The following is a 19989-nucleotide window of genomic DNA, read 5'->3' on the forward strand; positions in this document are numbered from 1 at the left end:
AATAACTCACGAACAGATAAACCAACAGAGTATCCTAAAGACAGAAAGAAGAATGCAAAAAACTTCAAAAAGAAGCCAGAGGACATGAAACAATTATTATAATATTAGGGACAACAAACCAAGATTGTCCAGTGAAAAAGGTAATTCTGTAGACCATCCCTTGGTTCATGGAACAACAGCAAGAAATTCTAAAATGGTTCAAAAGAGAAATAAAGTTTTTTTTAATGAGGAAATTAGGAATGAATTTAGAAAGGAAATAATAGCTCTCAAAGCAGTATTAAATACAAATAGTTGAGTAGGAAAAATTAAAAGAGTCATGAAAACTTTTCCCAAACAAATAGAAGATCTGGAAGATGTAGAGAGAAACTGATTTAGAACACAAAATACTGAGGTGCCAAATATTGGGCAGAAGAGAAGCACAAGTCAACAATGTCAAAATAACACATGAATTCTATACAAGCTAAAATAACTAACTTTGAAGACAGGAAACCTACAGATAACTTATGGATATTAGTACTTCCAGAAGAACATGACAGATTAAAGAAAAACAAAAACAAAACAAAATAATATACAAACCTGAACACCATACTGCAGAAAACAGTACAAGAAAACTGTTTCGACTATTGAAGACAGGCATCAAATAACTGCTTGATAGAATTCACAAATCACTATGAAAAAGAAAAAATGCATCTATTTCTCAGGCGTGAAGTGCTTAAATTTCACTACTTCAATAACAAAAGTTTTGGAAGTGGCCAGGATAAAGACCTTTAAATATAAAGGAAAGGCAGCTCAAATAATCCAGGACCATCATGTAGTCAGAAGAAATTGCGTCAAAGAAAGAATAAAATTCCTTAAAATCAGGGTGCTCAAGCTACCATGCTAAATGATAATCTGAAGCCAAAGCTAGTCAACAATGAAAGATGATGGAGTTTTCAGCCAGAGAAGCATTTGAGGCATCCCTGCTAAAAAGAGAAAACAAAATGCAAAACAAAGGTGAGCAAATTGTTTGACTTGCAACTCTGAACAACAGAATCACAAGAAAACAAATTTGATTCTCAATGAAAAGACATAAACTTCTCATTTTATAACAGGCATAACTCAGAGATATTGCAGGTTCTGTTCCAGACCACCACAATAAAGCAAATATTGCAATAAAACATGTCACGCAAATTTTTTCTGGCTTACCAGTGCACATAAAAATTATGTTTACACTGTATTGTAGTCTGTTAAGTGTACAATAATATTATGTATAAAAAGACAGTGTATATACCTTAGTTAAAAAATGCATTATTGCTAAAACATGTGTTCATCATCTGAACCTTCAGTGAGTTGTAATCTTTTTTTCCTGGTGGAAGGTCACTGACTGATCAGGGTGGTGGTTGCTGAAGGTTGGGGTGGCTATGGCAATTTCATATAATAAGACAACAATTAAGTTTGCCACATTGATTGAGAGTCAGGAAAGTTCCTTTCACTTGAACTTAGAGGCTATTATAGGGTTATTAATTGGCTTAATTTCAATATCGTATGTCAGAGAATAGGGAGTCCCAAGGAGAGGGTCAGAGACAGGAATAGCTAGTCAGTGGAGCAGTCAGAGCACACATTGGCCAATTAAGTTTACCATCTTATATGGGCACAGTCTGTGGTGCCTTAAAACAATTATAATAGTAACATCAAAGATCGCTTATCACAGATCACCATGACAGATGATGAAAAAGTTTGAAATGTTGTGAGAATTACCAAAATGTGACACAGACAAATGATGTGAGCACATGATGTTGGTAAAATGGTCCCATTAGACTTGCTCAATGCAGAGTTGCTACAATTTGTAAAAAAGGTATTACCTGCTTAGCACAATAAAGTGAAGTGTAATAAAAAGTGTATTATGTTGTTGTTATTATTGTGGTGATTAAGGAATTAATTTTTGACGGAAAGAAAATAACAAAGAGGGATCAAGGCATTAAGTGAACCTAAGAGTCTAGAGATACAAAGGAAACTTTTAAAGAATCTGGAAAAGGGAAAGAGAATGAATAGAATTAATAATCTCTGGACTAACTCCCTTGACCCACTATAAGTGAATCAGTATATTTTATGGCAGTGACTATCAGATTAAGTTGTTATACAAATGAAAGGAGGGAAGTAAATTACAAAAGGAGTAGGCCATTCTTCTCTATCAAGCCCATTAGATGAAATGTGAAATTATAATAATTATTTTAGTCTCTCAACCATAGTAGAGGTTATGGGAGACTAGGATGATAGCAATGGCTAGGAGGGACTGGTATGGAGGGAATTCGAAGGAATATCTCTGAAAGGTGTCACTAAAGAACATTCTCATAGAAGAGTTGCTATACATACATGCATACATATACACATACATATACACACACATGTGTATGTGTGTATGTATGTATTTGCAGTAAAACACTAGTTCTACATAATGAATTTTGTCTGGGAAAGGGGGAAATGTGTACATTAGGAGATCATCTTCTCTGAGAAATGTTTGTTCTTTTTTGGACAATGTCACTCCCAGGAGAGGGGATAAGAGTCCTGACAGGTGTTCACATGGTGGTGGTAGGCTCATTCAGCCAAAGATAGAATAATAATAATACTACTTTGAGAATGGAAACTGACCATGGAAAAGGCAAGGGATATGACTAGGTTTTGTTAAAAAATGGAACACAGGGACAACTAGGTGGTGCAGTGGATAGAGCACCGGCCCTGGAGTCTGGAGGACCTGAATTCAAATGTGGCCTCAGACACACTCACTAGTTGTGTGACTCTGGATAAGTCACTTAACCCCAATTGCTACACACACACACACACACACACACACACACACACACACACAAATCTAACACAGTGACTTACACCACACAACACTGCTCCCATGTGATTGTGCTATTTCCTGAATTGATATTTCTAAGAAAAAATTCACAAGAAATTAGGAGGATGCTTTAAGATCTATAAATGCACCAACATAGAAAGGAGATACAAGAGGGAGCTCAAACTTAGTTTTTCTAATGCTAAATTTACCTTCATAAGAACACAGAGTAAAGATGAATTTGGGGGATGTGACACTGTCAGAGGTGATTTAGGGAAATCAGTTTGATGGCCAAATGGCAGATGGACCAGAGTAGGGAGAAGCTTGTAAGAGGGAGACAAATCAATAGGCTATTATAGTAGGCCAGATGTGAGGTGATGAGGGTCTGTAGCAGGGTGGTGGCAGTATCAGAGGAGACAAGGGAGCACATTGGAGAGATGTTGCAAAGGTGAAATTGACAAAAACAGATTGGATATGGGGTGTAAGAGATAGTGAGTAGTCAAGTATGATGTCTAGGTGGTGAGCCTGGGGAACTGGGAAGATGGTGGTGGCCTTGACACTAATAGAGGAGTTTGGAAAGGGGGAGGATTTTTGGGAAAGAAGAGTTCAGTTTTGGTCATGTTAAATTTAAAATGGCTACTGGACAACCACTTCTAGGTATCTGAAAGGTAGTTGGAGATGTGAGACTAGAGATCAGCCAAGAGGTTAGGGCAGGGTTGATAGCTTTGAGAATCATCAGCATAGGGATGATAAATCTACTAGAGCTGATGAGATCATCAAGGGAAGTAATACAGAAGGGGAAGAAAAGAGGACAAAGGATAGAGCGCTGTGGGATATCCCCATGCTTATTAGGCATGATTAGTAGGAGGATATAGCAAAGGAGACTAAGAAGGAGTGGAAGAAGAACCAGGAGAGTGGTCTTTATTCAGCTATACTTGGTTGTTGGGTTGGTTAGTTTTGCAGAATTGCTTTTTCAGTCTTTTTTATGGTCTGTTACAAAGAAGGCTCCCTGATTATGGAAGAAGAGGAAGGAGAGAGACATCACATATCGAGGTTCTGTAAAAAAATCAACAAAAATAAAAATAGTAATACTTAAAAAGAGGCATCAAAGTAGAGTAACAACACTAAGTGGGGACAAATTAATGACTTAAAGGAGGAAGGGAAGAAAAATTGATACAAAAGCCAAAAGTGAAGAAAAAATACAATCTTAACAATTATAGCTTTAAATGTGAATGCATCAAGCAATCTAAAAGTGCAGAGTGGATAAGAAAGCAAAAACCAGCAATATATTGCATATCAGAAACATGAGGTGTCTCAAAAGTCTTCATTGCATTTTAAAGCTTTTATACCTTTAAATAGAAACATAAAGAATAAAAAAAGATTGAAACAAAATTTAGTGTGCATCAGGTAATTCCAAAAAAGCTTTAATCATAGTATCATGCAAAACAAAACAAAATTTTGTATGACGAGATCCAGACATATAAACAAGGAAACCATATTGTACTAATTCATATATTAATTAATTTTAGTGCAAAAGTTATAAAGAAAATGTTAATTAAATTGTGGAAAAGCTCAGATTATAAGAATAATTATAGGAATTATAATCTACCTTCTAGGTGGGTAAACCTAAATAGAAAGATAAAAAAGAAAATACAAGACTTGACAAACTTTTGGAACAGAACTGAAAGACTTAAGATCTCTAAGGAGTATGAAAAGTAAAGCATATACAGATGGTATAGTGCCACACATAAAAAAAAAAACCATGTGTTTAGACACAGAGAATTTACAAATAAATGTAAAAAGTAGAAACACTAAACACATTCTTTACAGATTGTAATGCAGTGAAATAGAGAACATGAGCAAAAGATAATTTCAGAAATGGAGATTTGAGTGGCATCCTGAATTCTGAATGCATTAGAGAACAAATATATAGAAAGGACAATTATGTCAACTAGAAAAATTATGAAATAGTATTCTAAAATTTATGAGATGCAGCTAAAGCAATTCTGTGATTGAAAAAATATTTCTCAAAAATAAATCATCAAAATAGAAAAAAAGAATTAAACTGAGTATGCAATTAAAAATGAGATAATAAGCACATTCAAAGTAAGCAAAAAAGAGGGTATGTTGAAAATTGGAGAAGAAATAGGTATAGTGGAAAACAAAAAGGCTATAGAAATGATAAACAAAATGAAGTTGGCACTTTTAAAAGTCTAACAGTGGATTACACTTCAGGAAATCTGATTAAAAGAAGAGTGAATAATGTGAAATTAATAAGAAAAATGAACAAGGAGAAATCACAGCAAACAGAAAAAAAATTCATAGTAATTATTTGAACCTACTATACACAATTAAATGCCAGCAAAACTTATACATTTTTAAATGGACTACCTACAAAAAATATAAAATAACCAAATTAGCAGCATGAAAAAAAGAGCGACCGAATCTCAGAAGGTGAAATTGAACAAACTGTAAAGTAAGCAGGAAAAGGGGTCACAGGGAGAAAATAACCTAGGTTAAGCATTTATGGATGAATGGTATAAAATGTTAAAAAAAAGTAATTAATACCTACACTATAGGGATTATTTGCAAAAACTGAGAAAATAATACATTGTACCACACTTTTTTTTGAGCAAATAAAGTCCTAATACCTGAACTAGGGAAATTCAGAAGAGGGGAAGGTTTTTTTTGGGGGAAAGATGAGTTCTGTTTCGGACGTACTCGGTTTTGAGTTGGAAATTGGTGATACATTACCACTAGTCCAGTCTCTTTCTCTTCTACCCAGGGCCCATGCTTCTGCGTATTTGTGTAGGTAGCTACTTACCTTAAGGCTTTGACTATTAGTAGGACCCAATCAACAGCATTGTTACATACTATGTATTAAATAATTTTGAAAAAATTTGAACTTGTGGAAGGGGTTGTTGTTTAGTTGTTTCAGTCACATATGACTCTTTGTGACCCCATTTGAGGTTTTCTTGGCAAAGATAGTGGAGTGGTTTACTATTTCTTTCTCTAGGTCATTTTACAGATGAGAAAACTGAGGCAAATAGGGTTAAGTGACTTGCCCAGGGTCACACTGTAATTTTCTAAGGCCAGATTTAAACTCAGGAAGATGAGTCTTCCTGACTCCAGGTCTGGCACTGTATCCACTGCACCACCTAGATGCCCTTTGTAGAAGGGGTAGTATACGTTAATCAGACTCCTTTTGTCTCTATGATGGAGGGAGATGTTAAGGAAATATTTATGTATATATGAGCCCAAGAGCTTTTAAAATACTAATTTGTGGAAATGCTCCTGCCATCCTGAACTACTTCATATGTGGGGCTCTGATTGAGCAGATATAGGCACTGAGAAAGGATGTAGAGGTGTTAGATAGACATCATTGAATGAGTTATACATTGAAATTTGGAATAGGAAATGGCTGTATATGTCTTATTTCTCCAAACTAGATAGTATTTGGACATAATTCTTCTACTGGTACAGTTTTTAGGATCTATTGATTCTAACCCTGATTCTGAAATACTTAGTTTTCAAATTTCTGGAATATTCAACTCTCCCTTCATTGCTTTCATTCACCAGATGTTTCATGTTAATATAGAATTTCTTTCTTTAATATTACTTAATAGTAAAGATAAAATCTTCATAGATTTTGTTTTTAGAAATTTTATTCCTAGACACTAGATATAGTAGAAGAGACTAAGGGATAAGCAGATAGTAGATATCTCCTACATCTAGCACAGTGCTTTGTTATGGTAGACCTCAATAGGACCTCGATAATCAGCTTGTAAATCAGGAAGAAAGTAATTTAAGACTAGCAATCCTAGTTTTGTTTTCACTTGAAAGTCCTAAGTAATTAAATCCATTTTAGATGCAATTCTTAACACATTTATAACTGAAACCATTGATTTCAAAATCATTAACTAGTGCTAAACTTTGTTGTGTTAGTTGAAATGAATATAGCTTACTTTACCTTCAGTATCCAATTTCCTGCTAATCTTTTGACTGGTTAAATTAAAAAATTCTGTTTCTGGTAGGAAAAATACGGTTTAAAAGTTCACCCAAATCACCAATAATTTGGAATACTGAACTACCCTAAACATACTTCTGACAGAAGTATTACATTATTTATAGAAAGGTTTCCAAAATAATGTTAGAGCATAGACATACATGTAAAACAGCAAAATCAGCCGTGTTTAAGCAGTTTTACTTTTTATGGTCATTGGTCAACTTAACTAGTCCAGATTCCAGCAGAAAAATGTCTTCTTGTTCATCTTCCTCCACCAGCAGAAAAATTCTTGGTGCACCAATGTTCAGAAATGCTTTTAAGTCATTAGTGTTTTCTGTTTACTGATAGCTTATGCTGAGTTAGGCTTCAGCCATGACAGGGTTGTATTTATTTGCTGAAGACCTATCATCTATTCCGTTTTGATTCCAAAGGAGCTTATAGTCTTCAGGAGTTTCTCGTAACTTTGAGAGCTTCAATGACCTCATGATCCAAAAGCTAGTATGTGTCAGAGGTAGAACTGGAATCCATGTCCAGACTTTCAGTCTGACTTTCTACTCACCATCTTTGATACTTTTCTTAAAGTTTATTATTAAACACATTAAATACATTTTAAAATGAGAATCAGGAAATTTTTCTGAGTATCATCTGAGATGAATTCTAACAATTAATTTTTATGGGTGTGGTATACTAAATTGATAGCTAAACATTTTATTATCTAAGAAAATGGTTACTGAAGCAGTATTGATAGTCCATATTGATAGTCCAAACGGTAATTATATAGATTTGGATGGGGTTTTATAGAGTATTCAACCTGTGCCCCCACAAAATATAGGAATCCTTTTTTATAGCCCTCTTGTCTCATTTAGCCTCTAATATCTGCAGTGTCAAGAGTTTACTGTCTCATGAGGCAACCATTCCACTGTTGTACAGCCCTAGTAGTGCAGAAGGTGCTTCTTTTGGACTTGATATTTGACTGTCTGCATTATTCAGTAACTTTTAAATGTTTATCTAGATTTTAATTCCAAGTAAGCTATAAAATCCTTTAGGAGAGGATTGTGTCTTTAATTTTCTAAGCACATCATAGGAGCTCAATAAATACTTGATTAATTGATCTTTCTCCCTATAATCCATAGAGCTGCTTGGCTAATTTATTTACATTATGAGGGCTTTTCCTGGAAACAAGATCCCCTTAGCTGACAGACCTCATAATTAGTCCCTCCCCTTCTTTCTACCCTCTGACATCTACCCCACTGTTAGAATCCTTGCAGTTGAATGTTGAGAGTTTTGGTTTGGTTAGAATTTTATTTTGGTAATTTATCTTAAGAAATTAGATTAAAATTCAGTGATTAAGAACTACATTTTATTTCTTTATTAGAAAACTCTGTAAAAGTAACAACAACAGGAAGCCTTATATTGTATAACTTCAGTGAAGAGATGAGTGGAGTTTATACTTGTTCCCTTTCATATAAACATACAGCAGAAGAGGCGCAAAAAATTATCCAAGTAAAATATGTTGTATACGGTAAGAAGAACATTTCTTTTCTGCCTTCAGTTTTTTCCTTTGAAATGCTTAATTTCTTTAAATTTTTATAAAGGAATCTAATGCTATTGCACACATAATCACAATATCCTTCTGTCTTGGTTTGGCTAATAGCAATACTAAAATTAAATAAATGGTAACCATAATACTGAATAATAAGAAATTACATCAAATAAATAACATTTGCTCAGCAATTGTATTATTTTATAGGGTGAATATAGATAAAATGCTTAGTGAGATATGTAGCTTCACTGTGTAGTAATCTTTGTACATTGAGGTCTCCTCTGGGCTTCACTGGACAGTTAATGTAAGAATGATGGATATGAAGATCTCACTTTCAAGATCCATTCTTCTTAAAATACAATCAAGAGTTTGATTTCCAATGCCAAGAATCTATTTCCACAAAACATTGCTTAGTGAAATTCAGTTCAGCAATATACTTTTTAGAAAAGTAGTTTTATGACATGCACTCTTCAGATACTGGTTCATTATGAGAGTGTTTTTTTTTTCTTCATAGATGCTTGTTCTACAATTTGAGTATATTACTGCTTGGTGAATAAAGATGCCTTTTAAATTTTTAAAAATGTTTTATTTTTTAAATATTATTTTCTTTTTCCCAATTGATTGCACATAATTTTTTTAACATTCACTTTTAAAAAATTGTGAGTTCAAAATTCTCGTCCTCCTTCCCTCCCTCTGTCCCTGAGAGGGTAAGCAATTTGATATAGGCTATACATGTACAGTGCTGCAAAACATATTTCCATATTAAAGCCTCATGACTCTATATCATGTATATTTTATTTGAGAGAAAGAAAAGTAGGTCTTGAATATGGCAACCATGAAATAACATCACAAAAATAAATTGGATTATATTTTGACATATCATTGCTGATATGGATAAGCTTACATTGCCATATATACAGGATCTTTATGAGAGTGTTAGTAGGGCATAGGCAGGATTTAACAGTGATATTGTTCAGTATACTTGTCTTTTAAAAATAAAACTTTATTGATATATTTGTATTTTTACATGAGCAAAACTTCCTCCTGATTTCCTCCCCCTCCTCTCTCTCAGAGAACCATCTCATAGAACAAATATTTTTAAAGAAAATGAAGAGGAAATTTTTTTTAGCAAAACTAATCAATAAATCAAAAAATTCTGAATATATATGCATTTTACTACATTCATGGACCTCCCACCTCTGCAGAGACAGTGGGGATTGTCTTCTTATAGTTTTTCCTTGGAAGCATGTTCATTTTTTTGTAATTTTACAATATTACTTTTAAGAAAAAGCATTTTTTTAAAAACTAGAAAATAAAAAGGAAGAGGAAAAATTTATTATAACCAATCAATACATTAAAAATTCTGAAAATATATAATTCATTGTTTTTCATTTTTCATTCTTTCCATTAACAACGTTGTAGTTATTGTGTATGTTATTTTCTTGGCTCTGCTTTCTTCACTTTGCTTTAGGTTATATGAATATTTCCATTCTCTCTTTTCATCACATTTGTCATTTCTTATAGCACCACAATAATATTCCATTACATCTATGTACCATGATTTGTTTAGCCATTCTCCAATTGATGGGTATCTACTTTGTTTCCGATTCTTTCATATCACAAAAATGTTGCTATAAATATTTTGGCATATATGGGGACTTTATTTTGCTTAATGACTTCCTTGAGGCATAAGCATAGTAGCAGTATTTGTTAGTTACTTTATTTGCTTAATTCCAAATTGCTTTCCAAAATGGTTGTGCTGATCCACAGCTCCATCAATAATACATTAATTACATCATTACCATTTTGAAATTGAATGATTTAGAGACTAGAAAACCCCATTGCACTTGTTTGTTGATTATGAAAAAACATTTAATTTAGTAGAGCAAAACACCAACTTACAGACTTTATTCTAGCAAAGGGTCTTCATTCAAGATTACTTGAAAGCTATAACAAGAATAACCTTGTTCGGTGACCCTCTGAAAATAAACATCATGTGGACCATAAAATAGATATATGCTTATCACATATGTTCCTACTGCTTTGGAGAAGATCCAGCATTGCCTATGGATGGTGAGGTCCTCCCTATTCTCCTGTTTTCTGATGACGTTGTGTTGAGTGCATTAAGCCTTGGAACACTGCTGAGCCTCCTGGAAGGGATGTATTAATACTTAAAGAATTTGACCTGATTTTTATATATATATATATGTATAGGAATGGCCAGATGGATGAAGAATGTTTGTTTCTCAGATTTCAACATGCATTTGAACCCATAGAGCTTTTCCATCAGTGTGTGTATATACACACAATATACATTTCTACTTATGTATGTATGTATGTATGTATGTATTTGTACATATGGGACATAGAATACAAGTGGACAAGGAATTTATCTCAGAATTAAACAGGAGAATGAGAATATATTGTATTGTCTTCAGGAGATTTCAGAGCTCCTTGAATGATCCCAAACTTTTCCTGGAAACAGAAGTTCATCTTTTTAATATTAATATTCTTCCAATTTTGTTGTCTGAGTATGAGACAGGGGACACGGTTGTTTCTGAAGAACTGATCATGACTATCATATGGAGGGCAATGGGTAGAAATATGGTGGGTATGAGCAAGGTGCAACATATAACTGATGAAAAACTTTGAATAAAAACAGGAGAAAAAGGTGATGTCAGGGAAAATGTGTGATAGGAAGGGAAAATGGCCTTTTCCCATGGGGAGGACAAGGAATGACAGGTGAACAGTCTAAGTGACTCTCTTCAATGTCCTTGTGATATCATAAGAAAGCAAGGAAGGTCTCTAGTAGATTGGGTAGCAAACTTTTGAGAGGACAAGGATAAAAATCATATAGTATACCAGATGGGCAAATAGGAATTGGTTGTGCTTTCTGTCTTGGAATGAGTACTTAAATTGATGAGACCACAGATCCATTTGAGTACAGTCTAACCCTGGGTTTTACTCCTAGGCTTGAGTACAACACCTTTTAAAAATTCTTTCTGAACCTTTCTTGGAATTGGGATTTACAGTGAGTTGTCTTTTGCCACCCCCCAAAAAATATTGTTCACTCATAAATACTTGACTTTTTTCCCCCCAAATTTAATAATAGGCTATATTGAGTTGCCTTCGTAACATTTCCAAACAAGTTTCTGAATGCCAAGAGTTACTGCATCATTTTCTTCCATTGGTACAGTCAGAAAACTTGGAAGCTACTGCTTGAATAATTGCCCCACATTGTCATGGTGACAAGCTTTATTCTTCTGTGATGCTGCAACGAGCTTTAAATTTTTGATCTTAAGATTTTTTCCATGCCTTTGACTTCTTCCTCTAATTTTGATACTTTATTAATTGATCCCTCAGTGTCCTCACAGTATGGTGTTATGTAAACAATGATAGATTTTGAACCTAGAGGATCTGGATTCAAATCCTGGCTCTACCACATGTCAGTTAACAAATATTTATTATGCACCTGTTATATTCCAGGCACTGTACTAAGTGCTGGGGATACAAGGAAAGGCCATGAAAAATCCTTGCTCTCAAGAAGCTCATAATCAAATGTGGGAGAAACTGTGCTAACACCTTTTTACAAACCAGATGTATAAAGGATAAATTGATGATAATTAAAGGAGGAATGGATAGTAAAAGCTTCTTGTATGAGATGAGATTTTATCTGGGACTTGAAGGTAACCAGGGAGGTGAGTAGATAGAGATGAGAAGGGAAATAATTCCAGGATGGGATATATATATATGTGTGTGTGTATGTGTGTGTGTATGTATATATATATACACACATACATACATATATATATACATATACATATATATACACTATCTTTGTGAATTAGTGTAAATCATTTAATCTGTTTTAGAAGAAGTTGAATTAGGTAGTCTTTAGTGTTCTTTCCAGATTCAAGTCTGTGTTCCTTTGAATTATTCATGGTCTGTGCCATTCTTTCTTTAAATTTTTAATTGTAATTTTATTTTTTCTCAATTATATGTAAGCAAAAAAATTTTAACATGCTTAAAAAAAAATTCTAGTTCTACATTTTTTCCCTCCTTCCCTTCTCCTCTCCTTGACAAGGCAGGCAATTTGATATAGATTATAACATATGCAGTCTTGCAAAACATTTTCATATTAGCCATGTTGCAAAAGAAAACTCAGACCAAAAGAGCCAAGAGTAATAAAGAAAGTAAAAAGTAGTGTGCTTCAGTCTGCATTCAGAATTCATCAAATTCTTTCTGTGGAGATGGATAACATTTTTCATAATAAATCATCAGAGTTGTCTTAGATCATTTTATTGCTGAGAATAGCTAGGTCATTCACATTTCATCATATGATATTGCTGTTATTGTATACAATGGTCTGGTTCTAATCATTTCACTTTGCATCAGTTCATGTAAGCCTTCCAGGTTTTTCTAAAAGTGTCCTACTCACCATATCTTATGGCACAATAGTATTCCATCCCAAACATATGCCATGATTTGTTCTGCCATTTCCCAGTTGATGAGCATCCCCTCATTTTCCAATTCTTTGCCACCACAAAAAGAGCTGTTATAAATATTTTTGTACATGTAAGTCCTTTTCCTTTTTCTTTGATCTCTTTGGAGTTAAAGATCTACTAGTGCTGTTGCTGAGTCAAAGGGGACTGTGCCATTCTTAAGTTTTATACTGAGTACATATGGAAACAAATATATGTACATATATATATATGTGTGTGTATATATATATATATATATATATATATATATATATATATATATATATAATATGATGCACATATGCTTATATTTACATGTAAACTGCTCTAAGATTTTGGGGGCATCCTGTATATAGGATTTGTTTATATGTAAACAAGGAGCTTTTGTTTTCAAATGATTCTTAAATAATTTAAATATTTTAATTAGAATTCATAATTTACTGAAAATGTTAATTTTGTTTTTGTCTATACAATGAATCTTGCTTATGTTTTATTTGTCATGCAGCTTTTATAAATCCTCATTTTTACTACCAGTTCTCAGCTCGATACCATTTTGTATCCTGCAATAGTACCTATAATATCTCATTTGAGAAGAAGTTGCTTCATATTTTGAGAACACTACTTGCTGATCTTTCCTGTGACGTATCATCAGTGAAGACTGAATGTCATCTTATTAAGATGCAGGAATCTGGTTTACAAAATGAATTGTTCTTCACCTTTTCAGGTAGGTATTGTTCATCTTTTTAAGGATTCTTAACATGCTTAGGAAACAATTGGTTATTTCAAGGTGCACAATTTAGGGGTTGCAAAATTCAACGTTTTAATGCATTGCATTTACATTTTATGATTTAGTACTAGCAATATGGAAACAATCTCACAGGAATGACATTCCTACCCAGGTAACCCAATATCCACAGGAACTCTCTTCCTCCATATTGTCAAATCTCGGGGATTTCCCTCCCATTTTTTTTTCTCTTCCACTTCTAGACTGATATAATCTTAGTGTAGTTTCCTCTGGGCCTCAAGCCCCACTTGGCTCATCAAACAACATTTATTAAGTGCTTACTTTATGTTAGGCACTATGCTAATGAAAGACAATTTAAATTGCAACTTGGAGTTGGAAAGGAGGTTTGAAATACTTCATCTTGTAATGGAAAAAGAAATAGATGGAGGGAAAGGAAGAAAAATCTCAACCTTTTTTCCTTTCCTCAAACCTCTACAACTCCACTGAGGGTCTTATCTCCAGCATAAAATATATCTCCTGTTAGCTGCCATTCTTCAACCCTCAAAGCCCATTTACACAGGATCAAAAATTAGAGCAGGAAGAGACCTTTGAGTCACCAACAAATTATGACAAATCAACCAGCATTTTATTAAGTGCGAATCTGTGCCAGGAACTGTGCTAAGTGCTGGGGATACAAAAAAAAAAAAGGTAAAAACATCCCCTTCCCTTAAATTCAACCCCCTAATTAGTGGGGGGAAACAGCATGCAAACAACTATGCATATATAAGACATATACAGGGTAAATTGAAGGTAATCTTAGAGGGAAGGCACTAACATTGAGTGGACCTAGGGAAGACTTCTTGAAAGAAGGACGACAGTCATTGAAAAGGCATGAAGTCGGCAGATGGAGTGTTGTGTGCAAAGATGTCAAGGAGGCCACTGTCATCAGATTGTAGAATTTGTAGAGTGGAGTAAGGGAGAGGATAATAAAGTATAAGAAGACTGAATAGGTAGTGAGAGACTTTGAAATCCAGAGAGGATTTTATATTTGATCCTGGAGGTGATGGGAACCAGTGGTGTTGATTCAGTAGACAGTGACTTGGCTAGACCTGTATTTTATGAAGATCACCTTGGCAGTTGAGTGGAAATGAACTGGTATAGGGAGATACTTGATTTGGGGAGACCAACCAGAAGGCTAATATGATAATCCAGCATGACCTGTCCCAGAGTGGCGACTGTTTCAGAGGAGAAAAGGGCATATATATGGAAGATGTAGCAAATGTACAAACCTCTTTATTTGACAGATGAGGGAAGCAAGGCCCAGATGGGTTAAGATAATTTCTTAGGGTCAGATAGGTAGTAAAGGAGAGAGACAGGATTATGTAATCATCATCAAATCTCAGAATTTTAGAACTTGAAGAAACCTAAGTAGTCTTTTAGTCCAGTCTGCTTCAAAAAGAATACCCACTGATTGTCAGACAAGTCTTTGTTTAGAGATTTTCAGTGAGGGGGAAACCATCACCTCCAGAGGCAACATATTACACTTTTTGAAAGCTGTAATTGCAAAGGCAGTTTTCCTTATGGCATGTCTAAATATGTGCTCTTGCCACTTTTGCTTACCCTTTCTCATTTTAGCCTTCTAAGTACAAGCAGAATAAGTCATCTGGTCCATCTTCTACAGGATAGCAGCCCTTCAAAAACTTAAAGATAACCAGTATGACTTTTCCTCTTAAAAATATCCACTTCCTCCATGAATTCTTCATCCTTCAGGTTGTCCTTCTCTGCATTCTCTCCAGCTTATCAATATCCTTCCTAAAATGTGGCCCCAGAGCTATACACGGTGCTTTATATGTCCTCCCCAAAGGGCACAATACAATGTGATGATTTCCCCTTTATTCCTGAAAGCCTTTCTAAGAATGAACAATTTTGCTTTCTTTCTTTTGTCAGTTAACAACCAAATCCATCTTTTCACTTGTGAAATTCATCTGGTCCTGGCAGTTTTTTTCTTAGGGAGGCCCTTTGATAGCCTGTTCAATTTCTTTTTATAAGATGGGGTTATTTAAGTATTCTTTTTCCTCTTCTTTTAATCTGAAAAATTTATTTTTAAAAATATTCATCCATTTCACTTATATGGTCAGATATGTTGGCATATAATTGGGCAAAATAGGTATTAATATTTGCTTTAATTGCTTCTTCATAAGTGGTTAATTCTCCCTTTTCATTTTTGCTACTGGTAATTTGATTTTCTTCCTTTTTAATCAAATTAACCAATGGTTTATATATTTTATTGTTTCCCTCCCCATAAAATTGTCTCCTAGTTTTGTTTATTAGTTCAATGGTTTTATTTCAATTTCATTCATCTCTCTTTGATTTTTTAAGAGTTCCAATTTGGTGCTTAATTGGGGATTTTTAATTAGTTATTTTTCCAGTTTTTTAAATTACGTATCCAATTTATTGATCTGCTCTTTATTTTATTGAAGTAAGCATTTAGAGATATTGATTTTCCTTAAAGTATTGCTTTGCAGAATGCCAAAAATTTATGTTGTCTCATTATTGTCATTTTCTTTAATGAAATTATTGGTTGTTTTTATGATTTGTTCTTTGACCCACTCATTCTTTAGGATTATATTATTTAGTTTCCAATTAATTTTAATCTATTTTTCTATGTCCCTTTATTGAATATAATTCTTATTGCATTATGATCTGAAAAAGATGCATTTAATATTTCTACTTTTCCACACTTGGTTGTGAGGTTTTTGATGCCCTAAATACTTGATCAATTTTTGTGTAGGTGCCATGTCCCACACTGAGAAAAAGGTTTATTGCTTTCTGTTCCCATTTGGTTTTCTCCAGAGGTCTATCATATCTAATTTTTGTAAAATTCTGTCCCTCTCTTTAACTTCTTTCTTGTTTATCTTTTGGTTAGATTTATCTAGTTCTGAGAAGGGAAAGTTCAGGTTCCCCATTTGTATAGTTTTGCTAACTGTTTCCTTCTGTAACTCATTTAACTTTTCCTTTAAGAATTTGGATGCTATTCCATTTGGTGCATATATGTTTAGTATTGATATCACTTCATTGTCTATGGTACCCTTTTAGATGTAGTTTCCTTGCTTATCTCTTTTAATTGATATTTTGCATTTGCTTTGTCTGAGATCATGATTGCTACCCTTGCTTTTTTTCACTTCAGCTAAAGCTTAGTAGTTTCTCTTCCAGCCCCTTACCTTTACTCTGTGTGTCTCCCTGCTTCAAGTGTGTTTCTTGTCAGCAACATATTATAGGATTCTAGTTTTTAATCCACTTTGCTATCTGTTTCTGTTTTCCTGGTGAATTCATCCAATTCATATTCATAGTTGTGATTATTAACTTTGTGTTTCCCTCCATTATATTTTCCCCATTTACCCTTCTCTCTCTCTTACTTTGTCCCTCCCTAAAAGTGTTTTGCTTCTGACCACTGCCTTCCCTAATATTCCCTTTCTTCTGTCAGCATCCCTTTCTTTTCTTACTTGCCCCGCCTCCAACTTCTCTGTAGGATAAGATACATCTTATCCTAAGATCCCATCTAAGTTGGTGTGTTATTCCATCTTTCAACCAATTCTGATGAAAGTAAGGTTCAAGCATTGCCTGTCACCCCACCTCCATCTTCTCTTCCTGTGTAAAAGCTCTTCCACACCTCTTTTATGTGAGTAATTTACTCCATTCTACTTCTCCCTTCCTCTTTCTTCAAGTGCATCCTTCTTTTTTACCCCTTATTTTTTTTAGATATGAATCAACTGACACCCATGCTTTCCATGTATACTACTTTTAATTATCCTAATAATGATTAAGTTCTTAGAAGTTACAAGTGTCATCTTCCAATGCAGGAATGTAAACAGCTTAACCTTGTTGAATCCTTTATGATTTTGCTTTTTCTGTTTGCCTTTTTATGCTGCTTTTGAGTCTTGTATTTAAAAATCAGATTTTCTGTTCAGCTCTGTTCTTTTCATCAGGAAGGCTTGAAAGCCCTTTATTTTATTAAATACCCATTTTTTCCACTACAGGATTATACTCAGTTTCTGCTGGGTAAATGATTCTTGGTTGTAATCCTAGTTTCTTTGCCTTCCTGAGTATCATATTCTAAGCCCTTCAATCCTTTAATGTAGAAACTGCTAAATCCTGTTACCCTGACTGTGGCTCTGTAATATTTGAATTATTTCTTTCTGATTGCTTATAGTATTGACTCCTTGACATGGGAGCTCTGGAATTTCACTATAATATTCCTGTGAGTTTTAGTTTTTGATCTCTTTCAGGTGGTGATTAATGCATTCTTTTAATTTCTATTGTATCTGCTGGTTCTGGGCTATCGGCAGTTTTCCTTGATAATTTGTTGAAACATGATGTCCATGCTCTTTTTTTGATCATGGTGTTCAAGTAGTCCAATAATTCTTCAATTATCTGTCCTTGATCTATTTTCCAGAAAATTTGTTTTTCCAATGTTTTCCCAGTGAGATATTTCACATTTTCTTCTTTTTTCCCCATTCTTTTGGTCTTGTTTTATTGTTTTTTTATGTCTCATGGAAACATTAACTTCCACTTGCCCTATTATAATTTTCAAGCAGTGATTTTCTTCAGTGAGCTTTTATACCTCTTTTTCCATTTGGCCAACTCTACTTTTTAAGGAGTTGTTTTCTTCAGTGAATTTTTGTACATCTTCTTCCATTTTTGTGCTTTTTTTAAACCAATCTGTTTACTCTTTTTTCATAATTCTTTTGCATCACTCTCATTTCTTTTCCCAATTTTTTTGTCTACCTCTCTTATTTGATTATTAAAATCCTTCTTGAGCTCTTCCAGTAAATCTTTTTTTGGGGGTTGGAGACCAATTTACATCATTTTTTCAGGCTTTGCATGTGACTGATTTGACATTAGTATCCTTTTCTAAATTTGTGTTTTGATGCACCCTGCCACCATAGGAACTTTCTGTGATCAGGCACTTTTTTTGGTTGTTATTGCTTGCTCGTTTTCCCAGCCTATTTCTCCACCTCCAACTTGACATTGAAATTGGGCTTTGCTCGCAGGGTGGAAGGATCACTGTGCCAAGCCTTTGTAGTACTATTTTCAAAGCTTGTTTTGGGGTTCTGTAAGTTTTCAGTTCTTCCAAGGGGATATGATCTAAGGAGAAGTGCAGTCACTACCCTTCTGCTCTATGCTATGGCCTGTGAGAAACCTCAAGCCCTCTTTTTCACCCTGGAACTGTGATCAGGGTCTCTGCTTCCTTGTGGCTATGAGCTCTGGTGTCCTAGTGCCCCTCATCCACCTTGAAGCTACAGTCTGGGCCTGTGTTGTGATTCCTGCAGGGGCAATGCAACACAGTACTGCCCTGAGCACCCAAAAGGGTCCCATATAATCTCCTGAGTAGTTGTTCAGCCTCCTTACCGTCTGTGAGCCAAGAGCTCTGGAAGTCACTGCCACCTATTCAATTGTCCTCAAGTCCTGCTCCTGGCTAGCTGGGACAGGTCTTATTGCTGGCTTGTGAGGGTGTGTCCTGCTGCTGGCTCAAGTAGCTAAGGCCAGCTGCTGGCTTGTTGGGGCACAGCCTGTTCTGGACTCCACTCCACTCTTACCCCAGTAATACAGACCTTTCCTGTTGACCTTCTAGGTTGTCTTGGGCTGGAAGATTGTTTTATGCTATCTTTTTGTTGTTTCTCCTCCAGAATTTGTTTTGAGGCATTATTTTAAAATTGTTTGAGGAGAATTTGGGAGAACTCAAGCAAGTCCCTTCCTTCACTCTGCCATCTTGGCTTCACCCCCATGCGTATTTTTTAAATATAGAAGTTAGTCAGGATAATTCATAGAGGAGACTGAGATAAATGCACAGGGAACTACAAATTGGTGAATGCATCCACAGTGACCTTTTGGCAATTTCTATTTTTCCTCTTTATCTGAATTATTTCTCTTTGAGTCTTCAGAACATAATATTCTGGAGTGATTTCTGCTATATAATTTTAAGCCAAAGGATTTTAACTCTTCTTTCTGTGAATTCTTTGAAATCTGATCTCCCCAAATCTCAGACACCTGCCAAATTTCTGACTTGACTTTTCTTTCATAAAAAATTCTAAGTCGAACAGTCACTTTACTTCGAGGTTCATGATATTTTGTATTCAAACAACCACTTCACCTCTCTGAGAATCTCATTCAGAATGGGATTTCTTTTGGTTGGTTCGTCCAACTTTTGAACAAGGCAATGACCATTAAGGTAAGATAGGAATTTAATTACCCTTTTGGAGGAGAATTCCAGCAGGTATATAGATGATTAAGATTCCCTGCCATCATGACTATATCATCTGTCTTGGCTGGGCTTTTGATCTATTTCCCAACCTCCCTATCACTTCCTTTTTTTCTTTTCAGGTAGCCTGTAGTATACTGTGATGAAAAAAATAATTT

The 19989-nt window shown here is 34.6% G+C and overlaps 1 protein-coding gene across 4 annotated transcripts in view; it reads left to right on the forward strand.

The window, feature by feature from the left end:
- The window catches only part of ZPBP (zona pellucida binding protein), a 155219-nt gene that overhangs the window by 33414 nt on the left and 101816 nt on the right, over positions 1 to 19989 (forward strand). For 3 of the 4 annotated variants that reach the window (XM_078152272.1, XM_078152271.1, XM_020981331.2), the window contains exons 4-5: positions 8200 to 8346; positions 13354 to 13572. In XM_078152272.1, coding sequence (XP_078008398.1) covers positions 8200 to 8346; positions 13354 to 13572 — 366 coding nt within the window. The remainder of the gene's footprint in view (positions 1 to 8199; positions 8347 to 13353; positions 13573 to 19989) is intronic. The other variant, XM_020981333.2, reaches the window with a different exon arrangement.

Source organism: Phascolarctos cinereus, unplaced genomic scaffold (assembly GCF_003287225.1).
Source record: "Phascolarctos cinereus isolate Bilbo 61053 unplaced genomic scaffold, phaCin_HiC Scaffold_4;HRSCAF=312, whole genome shotgun sequence".
Classification (NCBI taxonomy): Eukaryota; Metazoa; Chordata; class Mammalia; order Diprotodontia; family Phascolarctidae; genus Phascolarctos; species Phascolarctos cinereus.